The sequence below is a fragment of the Leptonotus elevatus genome, chromosome 18 (assembly GCF_054856555.1).
Source record: "Leptonotus elevatus isolate MCC_2025b chromosome 18, RoL_Lele_1.0, whole genome shotgun sequence".
Taxonomy (NCBI): domain Eukaryota; kingdom Metazoa; phylum Chordata; class Actinopteri; order Syngnathiformes; family Syngnathidae; genus Leptonotus; species Leptonotus elevatus.
The window spans coordinates 3,020,652-3,046,718 of NC_141256.1; the positions used below are offsets into that span (position 1 = coordinate 3,020,652).

A 26,067-nucleotide genomic window follows, 5' to 3' on the forward strand; every position below is an offset into this window, starting at 1 on the left:
TCTGCACCCTCATCCGCTCATGTTTGCAGATAATAACCACATTTTTACTATCCTTTGCTCATTATGGCCAGAACGCTGATGGTAGGGTGGATTTATGGAGTTCTGTGGCCACACTCCCCATTTTGGCTGGACTCGTTGCTCCAAATGGCCAAAAGCAGTGGGAGAGGATAACGAGGAGGCTGACTGGGGAGAAGAAAAGAAGGGAGGATACACTGGAGACTTGAGAGGGAAATGACTGAAATAGAATAAAGATGACACACTAGTAATTCAACAGGTCAAAATAATAAAATAAAAAGGATGACACCATGAAGGGGAACAGAAAAAGGAGGAAGAAACATTAAAAAAATCAATTCATTATATATATATATATATATATTTGTGGATTTTGTGCCGATTGGGTTGAAGACCCCCTTTTCTCTCAGTACAGCGAGTTCATTCAGAGTGATCATGGACTTCTTGGCCGCATCTCTGATCAGTTAGTACCCTCCTTGTTTTGCCTGAAAGTCTGTGTGGTAGGTTTGCAGTGGTCTAACACTCTCTCCATTTCAATACTATTGATCGATCAGTGCTTTGCAAGATTTTTACCCGAACCGCTTCAAGCTTCCCCACAATTTTATCCCGGACCTGCCTGGTGTGTTCCTTGGGCTTCATGATGTTGATTGCGCCCCAATATTCTTTTGACAAATCTGAGACCATCACAGAGCAGGTGCATTTATACTGAGACCAGATTACACACAGATGGATTATATTTATCATCATCAGTCATTTAGGTCAACATTGGATTATTCTGAAATCACCAGAACTTCTGGAATCAGTTGGCTGCACTGGGAGAAAAGGGGGTGAATAATTTCAATTTGAGTTGAGTCATTTGAGTTACTTTTAACCAAGTAGTTTTAAGAGTGTACCAAACAAGATCATGATCATGATCAAACTCTTGTAAGTGTGTTAGCAGGCGAATAAAAGCATTGTATCCAGAAATAACTACAGTACTGGTGATGAGTAATCAGACACGATAGGATGTTGAGGATCTTAAAATCACTTTAATATCTCAATTCAAGTAAATAAAACTTAAAAATCGATTGTTACATACATCCAATGAAGAGTGAAACATGATTTAAAGTAGCCATCGAATCAACAAGTTACTTTTTTTTTTGTATCACTCATCGTTCCTCCTCACCGACAAGAATATTGTTCAAACCTCAAAATCATTCATTCATGGCAAAATTTCACATATAAAACAAATGAGATGTTACAACAAAATAAAGGCACATCCAAAGCTGAGAAATCAGCTCGGCATCGAGGATATATTTTTTTGGAATGCATAAGTTAGAACTCTTGTGTGATGGGACACAAAGAACAATAAATATTGTTATGAACAATATTTATTGAAGGCAGAAATTACTAAGTGCCATGCTTTTCTTGCACAATTTTATTATTATTATTTGTGCAGTCTTGCCTGTAATTGAGTGTGAATCTTGTCCCGGTAAACAACGTCCAGTTTTTTCACTAGGCTGATGACTTCACATCAGTTTAAACTGAATATGAGTAATGTCTTTATTGTGCTTTAAGGGTTTTAACAGGGCATTAAGGAATCGTAATAATTAAATAAATAACAGCAAATTTTAGTGCTCAACTTTGCTTTTCTCACAGTGTCTAGGGGATTTATCCATGTGTCATTAAGGTAACATTACAGGCACATACACTTCAAGTAATTTCAGGTACCATGAAGGATCAGCAAGAATGTAATCATAAAAAAATAAAAATAAAAAATAAATCACCACATACACAAGATCTGTTCAAATAATTACATTTAAATGTGAATGCAGCAGCCTGAATGTGGGTTGTAGCACTGCGGAAAAAATCAAATAAAACAACACTGCTACATTCCCAATTCGGCCTGGTATTCACAATAAAATCAAAAATCAAGGGTTATTGCATATAGAATTCCACATTTCTACTCTTGAAATGTGTAGAGGCTTAATATGAAATTATATATCTAAAAAAAATACAAATGTGATCTAAAATAGATACTCTGTCTGTAGAAATAAAACCAAATAGGCAAGCATTATATTCTATATGCGTTGGACAAATTGAGGTATTTGAGGACAAAACATTTGCGTGGCTTGAAACAGTCCATCCAGCGAGCTACCGTCCAATTCTTGTACAAAAACGAGACGTGCTAAGCTGCTTCTCCTCTGCGCTTGGATTTGCCCCCTTGATTGTCTGGACTGTGCTTTAGTTTCATCTTAACAGGTGAGCATGTAAGGCAACTAAGACACAGAGTCTTCGACTTTTCCGTATTTCACTTCTCTTTTCAGACTTTAGTCTTGAAACCCTTGGAAGCAATGTGACCAAACATGGAGTTTATCACGTCTTGATAAAACTCTCATTTCAGACAAAAACAATGGATGGTTGACTTATTATGGGATGGGCAAGAATTCTTTGATTCCAAAAAACTTATGGTGATAAAGCGACAGCAGAGATGATAATAATAACAATAATACCAATACCAATAATAATAATAATAATAATAAGACACAGAGACAGGACTACAATTCGTCACATACTGGCAATGAAAGTCTCCAACATTACAACACGTCTGAACAGGTTTTCATTTAGAGCCGTTGTGTTAAAAATAACCTGAAATCCGACTCCTCTTCCCATTCTCATAAAATTAGGACAACCGAGTGTGATTACCAAAGGAGGCACTTTGACCTTTAGGACCGGAGTTTGACACCTATGTTGTAGGTGAAGGAAATGCTGGCGTCTAAGCTCTGGAGAACTCAGTGCGGTGTTGTTATGACGTGCATGTCTGTTATATTTAACCAGAAGTTTGAAGTGCAAAAGCTTCAGAAAAATATGGACTTTTTAATTGCAGACTTTCAGATTTCATTTGAGGGCATTTAGCAATTATAGGAGTTTGTATATAGCCATCCCAATTTTAATGTGCCAAAAGTAATGGGATGAAATTAACATTTAACTTATTTGCCTTTAAAACAAAACAAAAAAACTTTGGTTGTATTCGTATTATGCTTCGGGTCATTGCCTGTAAAGCGCTGTCCGATGAGTTCTGAAGTATTTAGCTGAATATGAGCAGAAAATATATTTGGCCGAAATACTTCAGAATTCATGCTGATGTTTTTGTCAGCAATAAATACAAAGGATATATATATATATATATATAAACCATAATTAATCGCATTTCAATAGTTAACTCACAATTCATCACAAATTTTACATCTGTTCTAAATGTACAATAAAATGGACAATAAAATATTTAAAAGTTTTCATATTCAACAAAAATTAGAAAAAAATGTTAAATTAATAGAAATATGGCTGCACCTTTTAGTCATTGATACAATAATTTCATAGTTAATATTAAAAATATGTACTGTAAAAAAAAAAATATTTGTGATATTGATTTGTGTTGGTCATTTTTCTGCCACGAGATGGCATAATTGAATTTGTAAGACATTGGTGACAGCTCAGTGCATTTTTCTTTTCATATTAAGAGTTCATCTAATCTTTAACATGAAATAACTTGTGAATTTTTTATTTATTTTTTTATTGTAAAATACAACTTGACCCCAGTTTCCACAAATATATGCATTATTATTACATTTATTAATGCTAAATTTGGACATGGACGCGTCTGCTGCTGGATTCAAGCAACAAAACTTCAGAATAGGCATGGGCCAATCACCAGTATGACAGTTTACCGTGGGTTTAAAAAGTCAAGGTTTCAATAACTGCTGATACTTGATCTCACCGGTAACGAGCTCTTCTTCTTTCTTTCTTTTTTTGGGGGGGGGGGGGGGGGGCGTCTAAGCAGGGCACAATATGATTGGAGTTGAATAAATGAGCTGACTCTTTGAAGTGAATTGCCTACTTTTTTCCCCTCCTTCTTGGCGAGCAGAGAGGGGATGGGTGAGCAGTTACACACGGAGGAGGAAGGGAGCAAGACGAAGAGACACAGCAAACGTGAGGCCTTTTAGTGCTGATTAATGTGCATTGTCCTAAAAAAAAAAAAACACGACGCCAGTGGGTACAAGTTAGCCCCAAGGACAACATAAATACAACACACTAAAAATAGCTCACCAGTGATGGGACAATGTGACTTACAATTAAAACAGAGAATGTTAACATTTATTTATTTAAACTTAACATTGTACGTGTTTCTTCCAAACCAAATATTCTATATTTTATCTAAAAATAAAATTGTGCTCAATAAAAAAAGAAAAGAAGAAGTTTTTATCTACCTTTTCATTTTAGAGCTACAGTATAATGTTAATACGGTGATACCACAATTATTTTATTTTTTCATAATCTAATATCGGCCCATGCCGACTTCACAACTGTGAGGCAAGCATGTTGGCCACTCGCCTGCTACGAAAATATGGTGGTGCAAGATTGATTTCCAGGTCGCAGATAAAGACTTAAGCACAGAGGTTTTAAATAAGACAAATGGGAGACTCTATTGCCAAGAAAGTTCCTCCCAGAACACTGTTTCTTAAAAAAGAAAAGGAAAAAAAAGTGTCGGCTAAAGATAGTAAAGATTAACTCAGCCTATCTCTGCACTGATGTGTACATGCAGACTGACAGGTATGAAACATCCAACGACGTGCATCTACATTAGCAGCTAAACATCACTTATAGTAAACCAAGGTCAGGTAAGTACACTGCACAGCACAAGAATGAAGGTTTTGTTTTGGTTCATTTGTCATTTTCTACTCTCATAATATTTCTCTTGTCGACAGTTCTATATTCTCCAGATACATAGAAAATGTGACATTTTTCAGCTTGCTACCTGGCTGAAATCAGAACAGCTATGTGCACTCCTTTCACGACACACACGGACCAATCAGAAAGGTAATTCCTTCCTGGGCACTGGCTGCAAGGTGCCCTCTTTATAGTCCTTTTTTTTTTCAAGGTAAAAAATAGGTCAAAGTTAGACATAACTTTCTCGCAACAGTTACCAGAGCACATTAATCTAAATTATTGCAATACCCCACCACGAGTTTTAGAGGGCCGTTTCCTCAACGCAGTGAGCGGTCAGCTTGCACGATGGCAGAGCCGCTCTGCTTTCTTCGTCTTCCGTCTGCACGCTGTCGCTCTCCATTTCTTTGTCCTCGGTGACCGTGTCCTCTTTGCAGTAAGCTGCCCCGTTTGCGCCTTTCTTGGCCCTCTCGTAAGGCTGCGCGTTGATTTCGCTGGACTGGTTGAGAAAGAAAAAGACTTGCTTTATTTTACTCAGAACTACTTACTAACTTGACAAACATGATTTTCAATCCTGTCTAGAGGTAACATAGTTTTTGTCCAGGTCAAGGTTATTTTAGTAACGAAATAACAAAAATTCCAAAAACATTTTCGTTAACGAAATAAAATAAAAACCAAAATGCTTAAAAAAAAGAAAAAAAGAAAGAAAGAAAACTAACTGAAACTACATTTTACGTTTACGAAACTAACTAAAACTAACTACAATAATAGCGAAAATGTCCTTTGTTTTAGTCTTAGTCAATTTAATACATGAGCCTTTTGGGTTGACTTTGTGATTTTAAGTATATTGATTTTAATATTAACAGGAATAAGGACGTTTGAAAGTGTGTCACACAGAAGTGATGTCATGTAGCAGCAACCAATAGAAAAGCACTTTCAGATGATGTCACTCCTAGGCGACGATTTTGCGTGCTTGACTTTCGGCTCCAAAGGCTCGGCTCGCCTGCTTTTTCATTTAACTCAGCTGAAATGCAATGCTAGGTAAGAAATGTGTTACTTTTTTCATTTTACCAAGGTGTTTATTAAATATTGCATACAAGTAGGACACTTTTTTTTTTAAACTAGAACTAATACTGAAACTAACTAAAACTAAGCATTTTTTAAATAACTAAAACTAATCAAAATTAACAGAAGTGAACTGAAAACTAATGAAAAATAACTACATTTAAAAAACTAAACTCAAAATGAAATAAAAACTAACTAAAACGAAAATTCCAAAAGTATAATAACCCTGGTCCAGGTGTGTTGCATGAGTTTTTTTAATATATAAAAAAAAATAAAAAATTCAGCAGAACCACAATTCAAAAGCATTAAAATTTAAATTATTTCAGTGTCCACTGTGTGTTTTTCTTCCATTAACAGAGAGCTACCAACAATCATGTCCAGGTGTGTACCGACAGATGACATAATTCATACAAGACTATAAGACGCTATTCAAAAGGATGGATTGGCATGGTCACCTTTTGTGCTAGAGGAGTGATGCAGCAAAGCTTCTCTTTGTAGCGCTGAGGTAGAAAGGAAAGCAGATTCCCCAAAACTGGGTACACGGTTCCCGGGGTCAGTTGCTTCTCGTTCATTGGTCCTAAAGTCGGTAGATTTAGAGTTCATTTATATGAAGGAAAAAAATGGCTAAATTGAGTGAGTCTCACATAATCATGTATAATGTGATGAACACAAATATATTTATTAAGGACTACAGACTCTGTTTTATGAAGTCTTACAATTAAATGATTAAATACTTTTTCTAGTTGACTATAATCTAATAAAAGTAGAATTTAAGTCATTTAATTGATGAAGCCAATGATATATTTTTTCAGCACTGTACAGCGGTGCCAAACATTTTTGCACCAATTAACCTTTTCACAAAAATGCATATTTTGTTAAAGAAACTGATTAAAAATACAACTCACCATTACGCTGAATGTAGAGTAACGTTGACTAATCGCTTCAACCACCAATAATGACTGACGCATTTAAACTTTTTTTGGTCCCTCACATTTTTCTGTTTCTTTTCAACAGGCAGCGTATTATACTTGGCTCTCAGCTCACTGATTGTGTTGCTCTACTCAGCTCAACTTTACTTACCGTATACAGCAGGGATGTAACGATAACGGCGATATTGTCTGTGTCATTTTATGATAATTAATAGCAGCACATATGTTTGAAAGGCCATTCCAGTTGTGCAGTTTCAGCACTCTCTGGTGGTTGATTTATTAGTGCAATTTAATATTTTGGCCACCTACTTTTAAGACCCACGCTTATTACCAGATGAAAAGGAACCTAACACGTTTGAGTTTCGTCACAAATCGACTCGATTCACATGCATTAGCAAATAAATGCCTCAATTTTTGGTGTTATTATTGATTGTAGATAATTTATGTACATTGAAGTTAAATGTTATTATTATTATTATTATTATCTCTACTATTTGAACTATATGTGTAATTATGACCTCAGCTAATTAACATCGAAAATGAGACATTTACATGCTAGTCTGATTATTGCTTCCATAGATAAAACTATGTTCTGTAGCAGTTATCACTCATACCAGCAAATATTATTTTAACATCTCCGTCAAAAAACATGACTTTTCCCCCGCTTCAACTGAACACAGGCCATGAAACTTTGTATTTACATTGGCATTTAGCATACATGAGGGTGCAGAGTTTCATTCCCTCTTGTTGGCCATGTTATATGAAGTTGTAAGCAGATGAGCAAAATGAAAGTACCCAACAACCAACATTATAATAATCATGATATCAATTGGCAAGTGCATGTATCTGCTGAATTACAATCGCAAAAATACATCCCTGTATTTCCTAGACCATCAGGACAAGAGGAAATAATTAAAAGAAATACAAATTTGAACCAACTTTGACATCATGTATAATATATTTATTTACCTGTAAGCAGGCTGACGAGCAGTCCCACTACAACCACAGTAGTGGAATTGTGAGCACTGTACCACATGTAGGACAACGAATAAAGTGCGTCGACACCTGTTGGCCTGAAAGTCAGAATGGGAGTTTGCATTCTTTGTGACGCTCCATGCAAGAACATCAAGTTCTGTTTTTATAGGACTGTACCTTGGTTTGGCTGTAGTAGCATTGACCAGCGAAGTCATAACTGTCGTGGTCATGTTTTCAAACGGGGGTGGCGTGACGGTACTGAGCGGTGACACGGTGCTTGAAGCAGGCATTCGCATCAGAAAACTGCCAATGCCAACCCAGAAGGCCATGGCGAGGCCAGCTGCTAATCCAACCAATGCCCCCTGGGAATGTTGCATGAGAAAGACAGAAAAATTGAGACTGCACATCATCGTAACACCATTGTCAGCCACCTTATTACTGGATGAATAAAAATGCACACTTACAATAGAGTTTGCCCAAGGGAAGAACATTCCCAGGCAAAATAGGCCCAATAGGGGTCCACCCACCATCCCAAAAATGCTTAAGGCTGCCTGAGGGTGGAGACAACAAACAAATTTACATGTACATGGACGTCTGTACAGTAAAACAAATCTTGACTCCTCATAGAGGATAAGAACACATGACTATGAGTACTATTGTAGTGAATGTGTTGCTGCACCATTCATGTTCAAATATAAATTGCTTAAAACAGTAATTTTAAACCATAGACCCACTAGTGAGTCGCGCAGCTTTTGGGCTGCGTATTGTGATCAATTGAGGACTAGAGCTGTTGCTGTTAAGGAAATGCCGATGCAATACAGATTTCTGCCACTAGGTGGCAATAAGGGACCAGTCAGTTACTTCCTTGTACACAAGTTGAAAATGAAACCTAACAGTAAAAATAATGGATAAGTATTTAAAAAAGAAAAAAAAAGAAATCAAAGACTATGACAAATTTCACCAAAAGGTAAAATATAATTATTAGTATTTTTTTAAGCCTCTTTTATGAAGAACTGTTCACTAAGTGACAAACTACAGCTTATTATGAACTAACTGTGTTGGGTTTACCGCCACCATACAATCATCGTATCTCAAATTTGTGGCTATGATTTGATGGAAGCAGCCTGTCTCGTTTTATTGTGATTGGTGGTGCTTATGTACAATTACCTGACTTTGTGGTGTTTGATGGGTAATGATTGCTGAATTAGGAGGAAGCTTCATGAAGCTACATTTGAGTTGAGTTCATGAAGATTCATCCAATTGATTCACACAAGCCAAAGCTTTAAGGCAGGGGTGGCCAAGTTCGGTCCTCGAGAGCCACTATCCAGCCTGTTGTCCATGTTTCTCTTCACTAACACACCTGATTCATGATCAGGATTGTTATCAGGCTTCTGCAAAGCGTGCTGATGAGCTGGACATTAGATTCAGCTAAGCTGAAGGAGGGATACATGGAAAACAGGCAGGATAGGTGCTCTCGAGGACCGAACTTGGCCACCCCTGCTTTAAGGCAATCTGCTATGCCATCAAGTGGACAAAAAACGTAAAACAAGCACTGTGGCTTTGGTGTGTGAACTTTTACTAGAACTCCCGTATGTGATTGAATGATGGCAGCTGTAATGATGGCCAGATGAAGCTTGCTGTTGAGTCAATCTAATAACCAGAAGCAGTAAAAATCTGCCTCTCAACAGTGAATATTTTCCAATTTCTGTAGTCCTCCATAGAAAAGGGATAAACAAACCAGTCAACTGGTCCAGACATGATAAAAGTTAAATGCAGGTATGACAGCACCTTAGGACTAGATTGCTAAAATCAAAAATCTAATCATCATTATCATGTGAAAAGTTTTGTTACCTGCAACACAGATCCCATTATGGAGGCGAGGTAGGCCATGGCCAGACATATCAAGCCATAGGCCAGCGCTGTGGGAGACACAACGACAAATCATTATTTTTATCAAAACAAAAGGCATAATTCTTCTTGTATTCACATAAAACAGACCACATTACCAAGTCCCTTGGATAGCAGTGTGGCTTTGGACTCTGTCATGTCGGGAAAATGTGGTTTAATTAGGTCCTCCATGGTTACTGTTGCTAGGGAGTTGAAGGCTGAAGAGATGGTGCTGGATGGCAGAAAGATAAGTCATTTAGATACTAGTGTTTTTGTTTTTATTTTACCTATCTTAGAAAAATTTACGTTTTATCTCCTGTTTTTCCAGTCTTCCCTTTGACCGTAATTCAGATTTAGAAGGCAGACACACGATCACCATTTCAAAGATACGCATCATTTAGGGAAGCCCCATTTGATATGTAAATCTCAATTCTGCAAGGAGAGTAAAAACTAGCAAAACAAAGCTGATCACTGTCTCAAATTAAAATGGAGATCACAAATTAACAGTGGTGCAACGGATCACAAAAGTCATGGTTCGAATCGTTTTTCTGATCAGAAAAAAGAGAGAAAGAAAATAGAAAGATAAATAGTACTTTGTTTTCATTTATTTTGTAAATGCTTTTTCCCATTAAATTAAAACAAAAATCAATTCAAAATGTCTAATATAGCCGTTAAGGATTTAAGAACACAACTTTAAGTGCAATATGAGTCAGAAACATTTTTATTTTATACATGGTCCAGGTATTAATGGTTTAAAGTTGTGTTTCTATAATCTGAACGGCTATGTTTGACATTTTGAGTTGAATGTTTTTCTTTTTTAATGGCCAAAAAACATGTTCTAAAATAAATGAAGGCAAAGTTCTTTTTATATATTTTTCTTTTTAAATAATGAAAAGACATCAAAGTGCAATTTAAGGCACATTCCCTTCCTTTAAACATGGAGAGTGAGAATTACAAAGTAGCCTTGGTCTAGAATAAAAAGAAAAAATAATTAAAGTAAGCCAGGTACCAGCTGTCAAACTAATTTACAGCTACCAGCCAGGCACTCGTTAGTAATGCTAACAGCTACCTGCTAGCCACTTACCTCGGAGAATTCTGCCGTATCATACAATGACGGTGTAATTAATTAATTATTATAATAATTAATTAGTGATTGAATATGATAGCGTTGTGTTGCTGTTCGTCTCAACTTTAACGTCAATCAAAACTATGACAAAGAACTTAAATGTCTAAAAGGGAAGTCAAGCTAGTTATCCCGCCACGGCGTGGGCCAACTTCAAAGTAAAAGTCTACTAAGGCAATGTATTATTTTTATTTATTTTTCATATTTATTTTAAGTTAGCCTTAGCGTAGGCGGCGTGTTACGTTGAGTAGGTTTCAAGCTTCCTTGACATGTCTGAATGGTGTTGAGAAAAGAGGCAGGAAAAAAATCCTCTAATTTGAGGACTAATTACACCCGAAGTTGCCAAAATGCTCCCATACATGCGACTTACCGTGATCCACAAGGATTTTCAACCTACATAAATTTGGACTGATCATTTTGCTTTCGTGTGAATGCGCACAGTTTTTTTGTTGTTTTTTTCCCACCAACCAATCCGCGGATCGTGTGCAATCCGAACCGTGGTGCCTGATCCGAACCAACCACGGATCAATGACGTTCCATTGCACCGTAACAAATTAATGTAAAATGGTTAGCCTAATAGATGTTTGTACTTTTGCGTTGCGCACTGGTTTCCTGGGTTGTCTACCTGAGCGCTCCACTGAAGAGACAGGCCACAAAGAGCCCCGCGAGGCCTGGCAGATCCTTGAATACGTCCATGACAAAGTATAACACCATCTGCCAAAAAGACAAACAACAAATGAGGATGCTTCTTCGAATTGGCAGTTATGACTTTTGTATCCACTGATATGATAAACTATAACAAAATTCATGTTTACCTGATCATTTGTTTTGACATAGCCTTTATCTAGAGGGCTGTCCTCTCCATAGCGAGCAAACATAACCAGCCCCATCAGACAACCTAAACAAAGGACGATCTGCTGGCATGGGAAAACAACATAGCACGACCTAGAACAGACAGTATGGAGGAGGACAAAATTATTTAAAAACATGAATATCATAAAAAAACAACAACTGCACTTTAAGCAGCATGACACTCACATAATAGCCTCTTTCTCAGTACGGGAGCTGAGGTATCTCTGGACTTGGGCCTGGTTGACCCCATACAGAGCAAGCATCAGGAAGACTCCACCCACACCTAATGTCCAGAAGGTGTGGCGCTCCAAAGGATCTGGATTTAGGCTAAAACGATAAGTCACTTGTGTTTAAAGGTCATTGGTAGTGAAATTTAATGGTAAGGTCCCCATGCATTGTGTTTACTCACTCAAGTCCTGCAATGCGGCTGCCGTTCACTGCTTTCCTCCAGACCTCTGCAATCCCTCCTGCCTGATGTGCTCCTACAATGATAACCGCCAGCTGCCCTGCAAACATGACGACTGTCTGGAAAACATCGGTCCACATCACCGCCTTTAGGCCTCCCTTAGGGACACAAACATGATCAACATTATACCTTGAATAAATTTTAAACAATTTAAAGTGCGGCCAACAATTTGAGGAGTAATCAGACCAAGTCAGGGATTAACCATGTGTTTTGTTTTATTCTTTTGGCTTGGTGTCAAGAAAAGAACATTCACTACAATTTATGGTGAAGAAACTAAAGTCAATAAAAACAGCTCTCACTTAGTGCTACCGAGTGTTTTAGTGCCAGTATCCATGTGGATGAACTGAAGTGTTGCTAATTGTGTGAATGCTTATGTTATTCAGATTCTTTATTTTACATATTATAGCCTTTTATTCCGCAATCTTTCAGTATTATACTACATCATTCATTGCAATTACATACCATGTCACACATTGTCACAGATTTATTCAAAGCAAAAATAGTCTAGTGGACTGGTGAGTGGGGTATGTCAGTTAGTTGTGCGATTTGGAGCGCATCTTACTACAACTTCAATTTCATATAATAAGCATTGTCAAATTATTTAACATCCATTGTATTTCATATCATTTCACATTGCATTAAGTTTTTTCTATATAATTCTGTTGGAGCATGGAGAGAGAGAGAGAGAGAGAGAGAGAAAGAGAGCATGATTCAAATCCCAGTTTAGACAGATTGCGGTTCAGTTTGATATATTTATCATTCAACTACTATTATCTATTAGTAATTTTCACATAATTTCTTTCAATATGCTTCATAAGCACTCCACATGCATGCAAATATTAGCATCCACACGCAATTTTCTCCAGAAATTGCACATTGTCTGGTGCTATCTTTAGTACTGTTACCAATTTGATTTTTCAAGCTTTCTACTTTTTCTTTTTGTGCCCATTTAAATCAACACTCTCAATATTATGATTACTTTATTGTGGTCTTCATTTTAAGATAAGCAACAACTTGGTTATAAGTTTTACACTATAAATCTAAGTCACTAACACACTAACTTTCCAGAAAGCGCGAACAAATAAAAAATAAACTGACAGTATGTAAAATGAATATCAATAAGTTCTGTAAGAAAAAGAAACAGGTGGATCCAACATGCGCATGCTTTCTTATTCAAACTACAAGACATTCTGTAACATGCAAATTCTATAACCAACTCTAGAAAAAATAATAATAGCAATAGTCATAATTAATAAAGCATATGCAATAAATGAAATCCTGACTCACCAGAGCAGTATAGAGAGTGCACACAAGTCCCATGGCAAGCACTGCTCCCCATAAGTCGAAACCTGTGACTAAAAGCAAATACAGCAACACTGTTACCACCGCATTTACATATTCTGTCATCTTTTGTGGACATAATCCATTTCTTTCGCCCTTTGGTACTCATGAAATAACTTTTAGACAAACAAAGCATTTTACAAAAACAATGACATTAAAAACACGTTTAAAGTAATATGTATATACAGTCGATAATTTTACATTATCAATTGGACTGAATTGTATGCATAACTGTATAAATGTACAGTACATGCTTTCAAATGCTGATTTTGATGTCTATTCTACGTGATCTTGGTCAAATTATATCATATATTATACATTCATTCAAAAACAATTTTTTAAAAAAATTTTTTTTATAAATCTTACCTGCATTAAGAGCCAAGGCTGGAGCATACAGGACCACCCCCATATAAATTACCTACAGATGCAAGGTAAACATGTTAGCGCATCAAGCTAAATTCACCATACTGCTTCATTTTTGAGTAACATGACTATATGCAAATAATCATATGCAACTGAACAAGGACAGCCATTAAATTAGAGTATAGTTGATGATCTTTATAAGGTTAAGATTAATGTTTTACTGGAAACTTTGTTAAACTTCAGTAGGACGGAATTTAAGTCATTATGTTTTTTCCCATCATAATGTTGTTCAGCAGCTGAAGTATTTATTGTCATCATACAAAGAGATGTACAAAAAAAAGATAAATTCCTAAAAATAAATATGAAATATATATTGATTATAAAAATATCCTTAAAACTAAAAAGAAGAAGATGACTGCATAGCATTCTGGCCAGTAAATGTCTATTGCACAGAGTGTGTTTAAGATATACTGGGGATTTAATGATTAACTCTGATTATATGCTGAATTAACACATTGCATCAATAAAACAATGTTGTCAAATGATTATACGGCAATAATAGTAACAATTAAATAGCTGATTAAAAAACACTGATTAGCCCAAATGGTTGGACGGATGTAAAATGTAAATTAAAAACAGGATTTTCTGATTCTTTAAAGGCTATAGTGAGACAAAGTAGATACAGTACTCATTATTTACCTGTTCAACACACCCAAGACACCATTGCATTTGAAACTATACAAAATCTGAATTTGATACAGTGTGATCATTTATTTCCTCTTAAAATCTTACAGTTTAGATTGAAAGAAATAATTAATATTACAAAACCAACTAATTGGGAAATATAAAGCCAAAGATACCATCTGAAAGATGAAGGTCACAGTCCCACATATACGGACTGTCTTGTTAAAGCGCAGCTCCAGATACTGTCGAGAGTGAGAGAGAGAGCACAAAAAAAAAGGGAAAAATGGCTGTTACATATAATCTCAGAGTCATTTACGGTTATTGATAATTAAGCAGGGTTTTTTTTGGGTCACAGTACACGACTGAGTAGAAAATGATTGATAAGAGTCCTTGAATTTGAGGAGAAAGGAAAAAAGAAAAGCTTTCAGAAAAGTCATTCAGCATTAGATTATCATGAGAAAACAAACGAGGGAAATAGGAGAAAGGGGCATTTTGAGGGGGAAAAACAAAGACAAGAGGGAAGATGACATTAGCATCGACTGTGTGATTCTACTTTTTATCTTCCTCACTGTAAATTACTATTCATAAAAAATATGCCATGAAAGAAATGCTGTTTTAATACTTTTCAACAAATATTGTACAACTACAAATACCGTAGGTGGGTTTTTTTTCAGCGCTGTATACCTCATATGCGCTGGAAAGCCGCAGCCTGTAGAAGACTGGTATAAAAACATGAGCTGGGATGAGGAGTCCCAAGAAGTACGAGCAGCCCAGGAACCAGTACTGTGTCCCGAACGTGTACACTTCTGACGGCGCGCCCAGAATTGCCACAGCGGACTGGAAAGTGGCAAGCAGTGACAGAGATACAGGCAGCCAGCTCATTGAGCGGTCAGCCATCAAGAACTCCTGAAGTAAATACAAATATGACAAATTAGATCAAAAGCTCAGCTTTTCTTAAATCTACAACAGAAAGTCCACCTGTGTTGTACGCTGGCGTCCACCAGAGAAGGCATAATACAAGCCGATTCCAGCTGACGCCACCAACAGCAACGCAAAAATGACATAGTCCACCGTGGTGAAGTGCATCTGGACTACTCCCCCCATGATGACTCTGGATGTATGCCTGCTTTGGTGAGTCTGAGGACAGGAGGTGGTTGAATAGGCCTTTGGGGGTGGATCACAGTGTTAAAGACGGTACATCACCCATTGTGATACCCAGAGAGCTGGAGGGAGAGAAGCAAGAACAAGAAAAGAATGAGTGGTAAATCTCACTACCTGAGGCAAGAGTGAGAGAGTCGTTAAAGTCCCTGTAATGTCTAAAACATCAACGGGGGCGTGTGGAGGTTGGCTACACTTTTATTTACAAGATCATTCATGGTCTATTGCCCTCTTACACTGGTAACTTAATCCCAAAGAGAAGTGTTTATTCTTACAGTTTGCGTTCAAATATCATTTTGCTGCTAACCATTCCATTTGCCTGCACTGAGTTCGTCTTTTCCACCTTCTACAAGGAACTAGGGCTGGGCAATAAATCAAATTAATTCGATACGTCGTCATTTTAAAAATCGAATCGTTGAAAATTTGCTAAATCGGGATATCAAATTTTGTCTTCTGGATTATTAAAAGCTCTTGTTCTTATGTTCTTTTACATTCAAATGTTTTTGTGAGTTGTAATTTTGCACATGTGGCAGAATGCTGGATGGGTGGTTTACGAGACATGTTTACAATAGCTATCAACTACTTAATTGTGGCATTTAAGAACAAACTATGAATGTTAACTTTATGTTAAATCTAATTTAGAATTAGATTTTGAACATTTTTGCACAGGAATTATTTTTGAATAAATGAAACCTTTTAAATAAATGTTTGTTGGGTTTATTAGATTAAAATGGATTAAAATCGTAATCGTCCTGAATGACTGCAAAAATTTAGATTTTATTTTTTGACCATATCGCCCAGCCCTAAAAGGACCTTGCTGAAAAAGGGCTGGAAATGAACAGAACTTATCTCTGTGAATTACTTTAAATCAAGACTGAGAGCACTTCAGACAGCCTCCCTAACTTGTAGCTGTTTTTAAAAATTGTGTTGAAACTGTAACTTTTTGTTGACATTTTATTTGTGTTGCAACTGTAATTCTGTAATTTCTGCCGCCTTTTGGCCAGGACTCCCCTTGGAAAATAGGTTTTTATTCTCAGTGGGACATTCATGGTTAGATAAAGGTTAACACATTTGCACAAAAAGCTTCTCTGCTGATGACTTGGCAGCTAGGCTGGGCAATAGCGCATGATTTTCAAGAGGGAAACCCCCAAAAGCACTATCGCGTAAATCAGCCAAGCAGAGTGCCAGTGTTAGCACAGATTAGCCTTAGCTAACACAGTGTTCTGAATGTTACGTTCTGATAGACAGATTTTTAATGATACTCACGAACATTAATTATATGAAGATTTCAGACATATAAACCCTGTGTTAGTTATAAATAAAAAGTAAAGTTAAAAAAAGATATGATATGTATAAATCAAAAGGCAAGTGGAGCGCATATGTTAGCACAGATTAGCCTTAGTTTATGTGCTAGTTTAAAAAAAACAATTGTAACGTTAAAAAAATAAATTAACACAGGTCGATTCTGGGACTGATTGTTTTATTATTAAAATAATAAAAAATAAAATAAAATAGATGAATAACATATTGCTAATAATAATAGTAAGTTAAAGAGAAGGATAGTAGTGTAAATGGAAGTTGCTGTGAGCTAGCACTCTTAAACCCGAAGCCTTTGTCATGACCTGTAGTCGCCATTACTCTGAAAGGAAATATTATAACAAAGCAGGAAACTCAAATTCAACACAGATGTAATCTTTTTCCAATAAGATTGTTGCTTCATTTTAAAACAGACCGTTTTAAACAATGGCTTCGAGGAAATTCTGGTCCACCATCCGGCGTCTCAGGAGAGGAAAGCAGTGCGCCATTAACACTGCATATAGTGGAGGTGGGGTGCAGTTGACCTCGACTCGGTACGTCGTGAATCGGTGGGGAAAATACTTCGAAGACCTCCTCAATTCCACCGACACGCCTTCCTTTGAGGAAGCAGGATCTGGGGACTCTGAGGTGTTGGCTCCCCTATCTCTGGGGTCGAAGTCACTGAGGTGGTTGGAAAGCTTCTCGGTGGCAGGGCCCCGGGGGTGGATGAGATCAGCCCGGAGTTCCTAAAGGCTCTGAATGTTGTGGGGCTGTCGTGGTTGACACGTCTCTACAGCATCGCGTGGACATCGGGGACAGTACCTCTGGATTGGCAGACCGGGGTGGTGGTCCCCCTTTTTAAGTAGGGGGACCGGAGGGTGTGTTCCAACTTTAGAGGGATCACACTCCTCAGCCTCCCAGGTAAGGTCTATTCAGGGGTGCTGGAGAGGAGGGTCCGTCGGGAAGTCGAATCTCGGATTCAGGAGGAGCAGTGTGGTTTTCGTCCCGGCCGTGGAACAGTGACCAGCTCTACACCCTCAGCAGGGTCCTCGAGGGTGCGTGGGAGTTCAACCAACCAGTCCACATGTGCTTTGTGGACTTGGAGAAGGCGTTTCACCGTGTCCCTCGGGGAGTCCTGGGGGGGGGGGGGGGGGGGGGGGGTATGGGGGCTTCGGGAGTATGGGGTACCGAGCCCCCTGATACGGGCTATTCGGTCCCTGTACGAACGATGTTAGAGTTTGGTTTGCATTGCCGGCAGTACGTCGAATTTGTTTCCTGTGAGGGTTGGACTCCGCCAAGGTTGCCCTTTGTCACCGATTCTGTTCATAACTTTTATGGACAGAATTTCTAGGTGTAGCCGAAGCATTGAGGGGGTCCGGTTTGCTGGCCTCAACATTGCATCTCTGCTTTTTGCAGATGATGTGGTGCTGTTGGCTTCTTCAAGCCGTGATCTCCAGCTCTCGCTGGCACTCAGCCATAGCAGAGTGTGAAGCGGTTGGGATGAAAATCAGCACCGCCAAATCCGAGACCATGGTCCTCAGTCGGAAAAGGGTGGAGTGCCCTCTCCGGGTCGGGGATGAGATGCTGCCCCAAGTGGAGGAGTTCAAGTATCTTGGGGTCTTGGAGGAGCTGGAGCTGAGCCGAAAGGCAAAGCTCTCAATTTACCGGTCGACCTACGTTCCTGCCCTCACCTATGGTCACAAGCTGTGGGTCGTGACCGAAAGAACAAGATCCCGGATACAAGCGGCCGAAATGAGTTTCCTCCGCAGGGTAGCCGGGCTCTCCCTTAGAAATAGGGTGAGAAGATCGGTCATCCGGGAGGGACTCAGTGTCGAGCCGCTACTCCTCTGCGTTGAGAGGAACCAGTTGAGGTGGCTCGGGCCTCTCGTTCGGTTGCCTCCTGGACGCCTCCCTGGGGAGGTGTTCCGGGCATGTCCCACCGGCGGGAGGCCCCGGGACGACCCAGGACACGCTGGAGAGACTACGTCTCTCGGCTGGCCTGGGAACGCCTTGGGATCCCGTTGGAGGAGCTGGCTGAAGTGGCTGAGGAGAGGGAAGTCTGGGCTTCCCTGCTAAAGCTGCTGCCCCAGCGACCCGACCCCGGATAAGCGTTAGAAGATGGATGGATGGATGATATGTATAAATCAAAAGGCAAGTGGAGCGCATGTGTTAGCACAGATTAGTAGCCTTAGTTTATGTGCTAGTTTAAAATAAATAAATTGTAACGTTAAAAAAATTAAATAAATTAAAGATATGATGCTGCCACAGGTCGATTCTGGGACTGATTTTTTTTATTATTAAAATAAAAAAAATAAAAAATAAATAAATGAATAACATATTGCTAATAATAATAGTTAAGTTAAAGTTAAAGAGAAGGATAGTAAATGGAAGTTGCTGTGAGCTAGCACTCTTGAACCCGAAGCCTTTGTCATGACCTGTAGTCGCCATTACTCTGAAAGGAAATATTATAACAAAGCAGGAAACTCAAATTCAACACCCATGTAATCTTTTTCCAATAAGATTGTTGCTTCATTTGAAAACAGCCAGTTTTAAACAAACAAAACCTAATCCCACATTGTGTTTTTGTAAAAAAATCAAACCTCATTCTTTTCAGATTTCAGTGTGGAAACGCACCAGGGAGCATTGCTTATATAGTGGCATGGGGAGTAAGTCTATTTGCACTCTCCTCACGCACTGACTTACTACATAAGAAGTCAGTAAATTCACGTGGTCAAATACAACCACACTCCCACACATATATAACACGTAATACACTTATAGTAAATGGTACATAAAGGAAGAAAATTAACTATTTTCAAACTGGCTAATTTGATGATAATTTTTACGGACGTTAGCATTAGTAGGCCAATTAATCAGTCGGACCCTACAACTTATGTCAGTTTGGACAGCCATTCGCCCAAGTCATAAGAATGGAAGCAGTCTGACTGTCTATCATCACAGTGAACATATTAGAAGATGTTGACATGGAGGCAAGATATAAGTCTGGCACCGCTACCTTCACCCACAAATGAAATCTGCCTAATGCTGAACATCATGTGACCAACTCGGAAAGCAGACTTCCTGTGTGCACAGTGATGACTACGATAACTATGGGCTGACGACATGATGGTTAGAGGCCGAACTTGCTATATATATATATGTTCTTTCTTTCTTTTTAAATTTTTAATTTTTTTAAATCGCTGCCATCTATGGACAAACGTGAAATACATGTACAGTATATAATTTATGTAAACATAAACAAGCTTGGGTAGCTCTTGAATATCTTCCGTGTAATAAACAACTAAACTATTAATAACCTTACAGGTGCTCTGTTCCGGTCTCTTGCCATAGTGTGACCCAAACCGAAAGGAAGTGTTTCAAATGCAAAAGTTGGTCGCCCGTAACCCCCATTCACATTTTGTCAAATTCCTTCCCAGAGAAAAGTTAATGGGGGAAAAAAAAGCCAAACACTGAGATGCTTTAAAAATATATATCAAGTCAAACCCCAAACCAGAAATCTGCCATTTCCACATGGGATTGAGTACTTTAAAATACAACTTTTTTTTTTTAATAGTTAAAACTTAAGGGAAAAATGTTGGGGAAACAAAACTGCTTACATTCCTGTTTAAAGGTCTTCTTTTCCAGGCAACCAGTGTTCAGCCAGTTACTCCACATGCAATCATCACTTGCTAGCAACTGCAAAGGTCACACAAAGTGACTACTTCATCCGAAGGTTTAGCATGCTCACCTAGATGTCCAGATGGCAAAACTAGGAGGTGTTGCGTGGTCGCTAACATTAAAATATTATTTGCTTTAGTTCTCAAACTTTTCCATTTAAAAAACTACTTTGTATTAAATATAAGAAATGTCTACCCTAAACTGACCTAACCCAAACAGTTCACTGTGTGTGCATGTATTGGTTTGGTACAAACCTACAAAGTGAGCAAAGTGAACCAGTTCGGGGTGCACCTTCTCACCCAAAGTCAGCTGTGATAGGCAGCTCAAGCCTCACCCCCGACCATACTGAGAAAAATTGGTATAGAAAATGGCATGAAAATGGTCGGATAAATACTTACAGTCAGTCCTAAATGACATTTGACAATGAAAACTACAATAAAAGGCAAACTTCCTTCATCATGAATAAAGCCATTCCAGTCATAGCTGATCTGGACACTTGGGACAGCTCAAGTGTGAAAACATTTTACACACACTACATTAGACCATAACTTAGATGACTTATGTGCGTCTCCCCACAAAACATTACACGAAGGTCACGCAACAGCGCAGGGTTGCTGAGCAACACAGGGAAAATGGCTATACATTATTAGATGGAGCTGAACAAGTACTGCTAAGTGTGAATTTCATTGATACTCACTCAAAGCAGGTGAGTTCCTGTGTAAAATGTGCCATCCACCATTAGAAAAAATGTGGTGCGACCCAAAATAAATAACCAATTTAGGACTTTTATTTTGAAATACATTTAAAGGCAGGAGTTTGTATCATCCATAAGACAGTCAAGAACCCATGGGAGAAGCTATCACTTTCTCACAACTGTGTAAAAATAAAAAGTTACCCTTTTAGCAACTGGTAGACCCTATATGTAGTGGTCATATTTGGACATCATGTGGTATGACCTGAAAAAAACCAACTATTTTTTTCCCTACAAATATGCATTATTTTCATTATAATTTTATGTGTGGCTACTGGCTAGTGAGCTTGTTTTGTTTAGATGGCTAATTGTTAGCCTCATAACTTAATGTGGTCGACTAGCTATAATCTGGTGTTACCATTGTAGAAAGCTTTCTGTGATAGATGTATGCACTAAATTATAGATGTCTTATCTTGTTGAATTGTAGATAAAAGCCAGGTCCAGAAAGTAAAAATCCTGCCACAGTTTGGCTTTAGCCCCTGATGCTAGCTAGCTAGCTAACTCCCTATCAGATAAATGAGCACCATAGGAGCTAGCTAGGGAGCTAGCTAGCTAGCACCTGAGTCTAAAGCCAAACTGTGGCAGGGTTTTTACTTTTTACCTGGATTTGCCACCGCTGGATAAAAGTAAATAATAATAATTAGTGATGGGTCGAGCAGCACCGATGCGTTCTCGCATGCATCAAGCTCACAGACCAAACCCCGTGTCGGTGCGCGTAGCACTTTGAGAAAGTCCCATGACCGATACAGCCGCTGTATTGCTCATTTTTACCATTACTAAGGTGCGGAACTTCAGAAGGAAGCACATCTATCAGTGGGTTGCATTACTAATGAATCCAACATCATTTGAAGTTCAATTATTCCCTTCAAGTCAGTGTGATAGCAATCCCGAAAGCAGAGTGAGGATTCCACTATGTTTGGCCATTTTGATGTCATATTGGCAAATATTTTTGTGTTTCAGGATTTCACTTTTCGTATTTTCTAGAAGGTGATCCTCTCCCGAGCAACTGGCAAGTACTGTGGCCATTTAGCTCATACTGTGCTCATGTAAGTCACTGCTCACGTTACCTGTTTTGAGTGCGGGTTCGATCCCCGAGTGCTAAACTGTAAATGCCATGTATTTCATTTATGCACTTAATTTTATTAACGCTAAATTGTTTATGCATCGAGTTTTATTTATGTAGTTCATTTAGTAGTTTTTTTTTTCATTTTGGAAACCAAACTTCCATGCATTGGATTGGACAATTTGAATTATGAGCCCTCGTCATGTTTTTTACTCAGATTTTCACATTGACAACATTATTTTTGACTGTATCTAAAAATATGAATTAAAAAAATTGAATTTAAATGAAGAAATGAATGGATTTGAAAATACAAAGCGCTATATAAGCTCAGTCCATTTACCATTTAACTAAAGCTTTTGCTTCTGCCTACACCCTTTCGGTTATATATTTATGTATGGAATTTTTGTTTTTTTGTTTTATGTTTTTGACCATGTTGAATTTTTTATTTGCCAATGAACCAAATACAATTTTCATTCATTCATTCATTTTCATTCATTCAACATATTGTAAGGCGTCATCAAATCAGTGTCAGTTGAGTCTGTCAACTAGGTTGCCTGTAGGGATTTTTAAGGTCCAACAGGTCTCAGTATTCAATGACACAGTATCAATACAGGCAGCTTTGCAAATGTGTGGAAACGGTTCATGACACCTCACCAACCCACCATCACTAAAATAAATAGAATAAATATTTTCTGTGTTTCTACACTAAATTAACACTGCTGGGTATGGTCATATCCTTATCCGTCAATGATCCACATACAGTATTTATTTGTGAGTTATATTGTTTTGTACTAAGCACTTAAAATAAATTAAATTCCAGTGGCACTTTAAGAGTCGAATTGGAAGCCAAACTTCTTCTTCTTTTTTACTAGAAAAATACACATTAAAACATTACAGCTCAATGAGCTTGGTTCCCAATCCCAGGTTCCTGGCCAGAAAACTCCTTCATTTTGTTACATTAAGTTTCAATTTTATTTGTACACTTGTCTGACAGTTAAGAATGCCTCCCTCTATTCTTCCTTTAGCGCTATGCCTATGACACATTATCAATCGGACAAGTAAATAATTTAAAGTAATAATTTGTAGTAATCAAGTACTAATTTTATTGTAGTTTTATAGAGGGGTTTTTTGCGTGTTATTCAGGGTTAAGGAAGTTCTTTTTACACACCTTGACTCTGTAATAGATTACTATATTTCATTGGACATGGAAAAACTGGAGGTCAACCAATGACATGTTACATTTGCCACACTGCACACACACGCTTACACAAGTGACTGTCTTCTTCGTAAATAGGTCTCACTTTTGTTTGTCTCTCTGTGACACAGACTGCCGATAATTTGAACAAACATTAAACCTAGAGTTGAACCCTGGACAAAGTGATAATACATCAGACACACACAGCTCATAAAGATGGGCAAAATACAGACACAGTCAATGCTAAGTGTTATTTCAACTATTTTTGCAAACTCTACAGCACTGCAAAAGGATAATAAACAAGACATGACTAGTCACAGTGGCATTTATGACTACTATTGAGTCTGTACTTAAACAAAAATAGTCCTTGGTGAAGCCTTGTGACTTATTATTGTACAGAAGAGGTGATAATTCTAACAGCAGATAGCAAGGGAGGACATAATGTCTCACTAGGGATCACTAACTTTCACAAAAACTTTCACCTCATTAAGGAATCAGACAATTTGTTTAATGATATTCAAAACACCTGAGTTTACATACACAATCAGCATAACCTGCTCTCCAAATAAAATGCATGTTTTTTAAAATAATTTTAAACTGTTCCAGGTGCCTTTATATCATGTGAGACACCGTCAACGGATGAAGAATTACAGCACACTTGACAGCCCTTTTTTTTTTTGTTGCTTTGTGGCAATTAGCCGGTTTTGAGCGCTAGTTCCTGTCTCATGCAAAAGACCAATTTCTCACCCAGACTCCCTCACTACTGGGCCAATGCAGAGTATGTATTTCCTTACCATGACAACCAAAGGCAGAGCAAAGGTTTTGCGGCGAGGCGAGTGTGCCATACTTAGCCCATAGTGTGAATTTAAAAAAGCAAGCACCCATACAGAATTTCACTTGTAGGGTCAGCACTTCATCACCAATCCACAAAATTAGATCTGTCAATTGTGTAATGCATTAATGCATGCAGGGGACAAATCAACAAACACAAATCATCCCCACTCATCACCACATCAACAACTTTGCCAAACTTTCAAGTAGATGCCAATTATCAGAAGCTTAGATGACAGTGCTTCCGACCATTACTTGAAAATTGCAGATTTTCACACACCATAGTTTCCACGTAATGAATGGGGAAACGAGGTCACTCCAGCAACCCAACAATATCTACACAAGCAATTTTACAACAGGAGGCAAAAATCCTACTGGAATTTCACAAATGCTCGTCAGTTATTCAAGCTGCAATTTAGCGAGACAGGATGAACGGCAGTGACTATTTGTTTAATACATGACCCCCCCCCGCCCCCCAAAAAAAAGTGACCACACGTAATGGGTTAAATCCAAGGACAAATGGATACATAAAACGCGTCCATGTTTTGCAAGCGTTAACGACGCGTCCACTGACGTTATTTCTAAGCGACAATAAGAGAACTACATTACCCAAATGACTGTAATGTGCCAAATGACCAAAGACGGATGTTACCATTGGCTAATTAATCCGGACGCGCTCGCCGTGCCGTTCATTAATTATGCTCCAGTATAAGCGTGTTGGTAGTCCCATGCTATCTTTATTTACTTATTTATTTTATTCACTGCGCGAATTTAATGTGACGAATAGTGGAGAAGGTAAATAGAATGTACAATAAAGAAACAGCAGCCAAAAAAACAATTTGACAGCGCGACAACGTGGTACTGTCGCCAACTCGTCGCAAATTTTGCTAAACTGCAGCGCATGCACGACACAAAATAACCCCCCCCCCCCCCCCCCCCGGTCCTTAACGGCCAACAAATGTAAATTAAACTACTTTAATAATTCAATTAGATTTACTTACCTTCCTGAGTTGGTAAAATACAGTTCTACGTCAAGGTCTGGTCTGGTAGGTTAGTGCAATCGGACGTTATTGGAGTGGACCGCCCATTCTCCTTGACGCGCTGGATGTTGCGTTCACTTACACTTAGTAAACTAGCATTTCAAGAATTTTTTTTTGGGTCATTTATATTGCTGAGTATTCTGTCATGTTTCCGAATAACCTTCCCGTTTGGTTCATCACGACAGTGCATTTAATGTCTCCGTAACCGAAGGCATAATTATACGTGGCAGGTTAGCGAAACACTGCGGGAAATGGCAATACTTTACGATACTAGATTTAGAACGATTCATTTGCTCGTTCCGATAGTATTTACAGATAGTACGGCCGTTTACTAACACGTCTGTCATCATTGCGAGTGCTGCATTTTGACGGCAACATGTCGTGACCACGGCGGACACGATAGGTTTAGTACCTCATACAGCAAGAGGCAAGTCCAAGATGACACCGCGTTATCGTCCACCCTTTCCTCTTACCTGGACTTCCATTTGGGTTGTTTGACCGGAGCATCTTTTTACAAAAGCGCCCACCTCTAGTTAACGTGCATTTTCCAGCAGCTGCACGGGTTGCCACTCGCCACATTGCAGCCCCCTCAAGCTGATGACGCATGGCTCCCCAATAATCGTCTGTGACACCAGTTACTGTACATCGAAGACA

The 26,067-nt window shown here is 38.4% G+C and overlaps 1 protein-coding gene across 2 annotated transcripts; it reads right to left on the reverse strand.

Annotated features, from left to right (window-relative positions):
- Nucleotides 1–1,020: 1,020 nt before the first annotated feature.
- On the reverse strand, nucleotides 1,021–26,027 carry slc5a6a (solute carrier family 5 member 6a). 2 transcript variants are annotated; one of them, XM_086060566.1, is made up of 17 exons: nucleotides 25,887–26,027; nucleotides 15,380–15,624; nucleotides 15,086–15,307; nucleotides 14,578–14,643; nucleotides 13,721–13,772; nucleotides 13,301–13,368; nucleotides 11,957–12,111; nucleotides 11,734–11,874; nucleotides 11,511–11,640; nucleotides 11,321–11,409; nucleotides 9,692–9,804; nucleotides 9,537–9,604; nucleotides 8,150–8,236; nucleotides 7,863–8,047; nucleotides 7,680–7,783; nucleotides 6,237–6,358; nucleotides 1,021–5,215 (listed from the first exon to the last, which is right to left on the reverse strand). In XM_086060566.1, exons 2-17 carry the CDS (start codon nucleotides 15,503–15,505, stop codon nucleotides 5,021–5,023), a joined length of 1,923 nt encoding a protein of 640 aa, XP_085916692.1. In that variant the 5' UTR covers nucleotides 15,506–15,624; nucleotides 25,887–26,027; the 3' UTR covers nucleotides 1,021–5,020. The 2 variants fall into 2 exon arrangements, with proteins under 2 accessions (XP_085916692.1, XP_085916691.1); XM_086060565.1 differs by lacking the exon at nucleotides 25,887–26,027 and adding an exon at nucleotides 25,375–25,485.
- Between the last annotated feature and the right edge of the window lie 40 nt (nucleotides 26,028–26,067).

What these genes read in the sequence shown, in the direction of transcription:
- slc5a6a (XM_086060566.1), bottom strand. Translation starts at nt 15,505, where the DNA reads ATGGGGGGAGTAGTCCAGATGCACTTCACCACGGTGGACTATGTCATT. An exon ending in CTCTTCAGTGGAGCGCTCAG is followed by an intron (nt 9,805 to 11,320) that starts GTAGACAACCCA and finishes TCTGCCATCCAG; the next exon opens with CACCATCTCTTCAGCCTTCA. An exon ending in GCTCGTCAGCCTGCTTACAG is followed by an intron (nt 6,359 to 7,679) that starts GTAAATAAATAT and finishes TACCGACTTTAG; the next exon opens with GACCAATGAACGAGAAGCAA.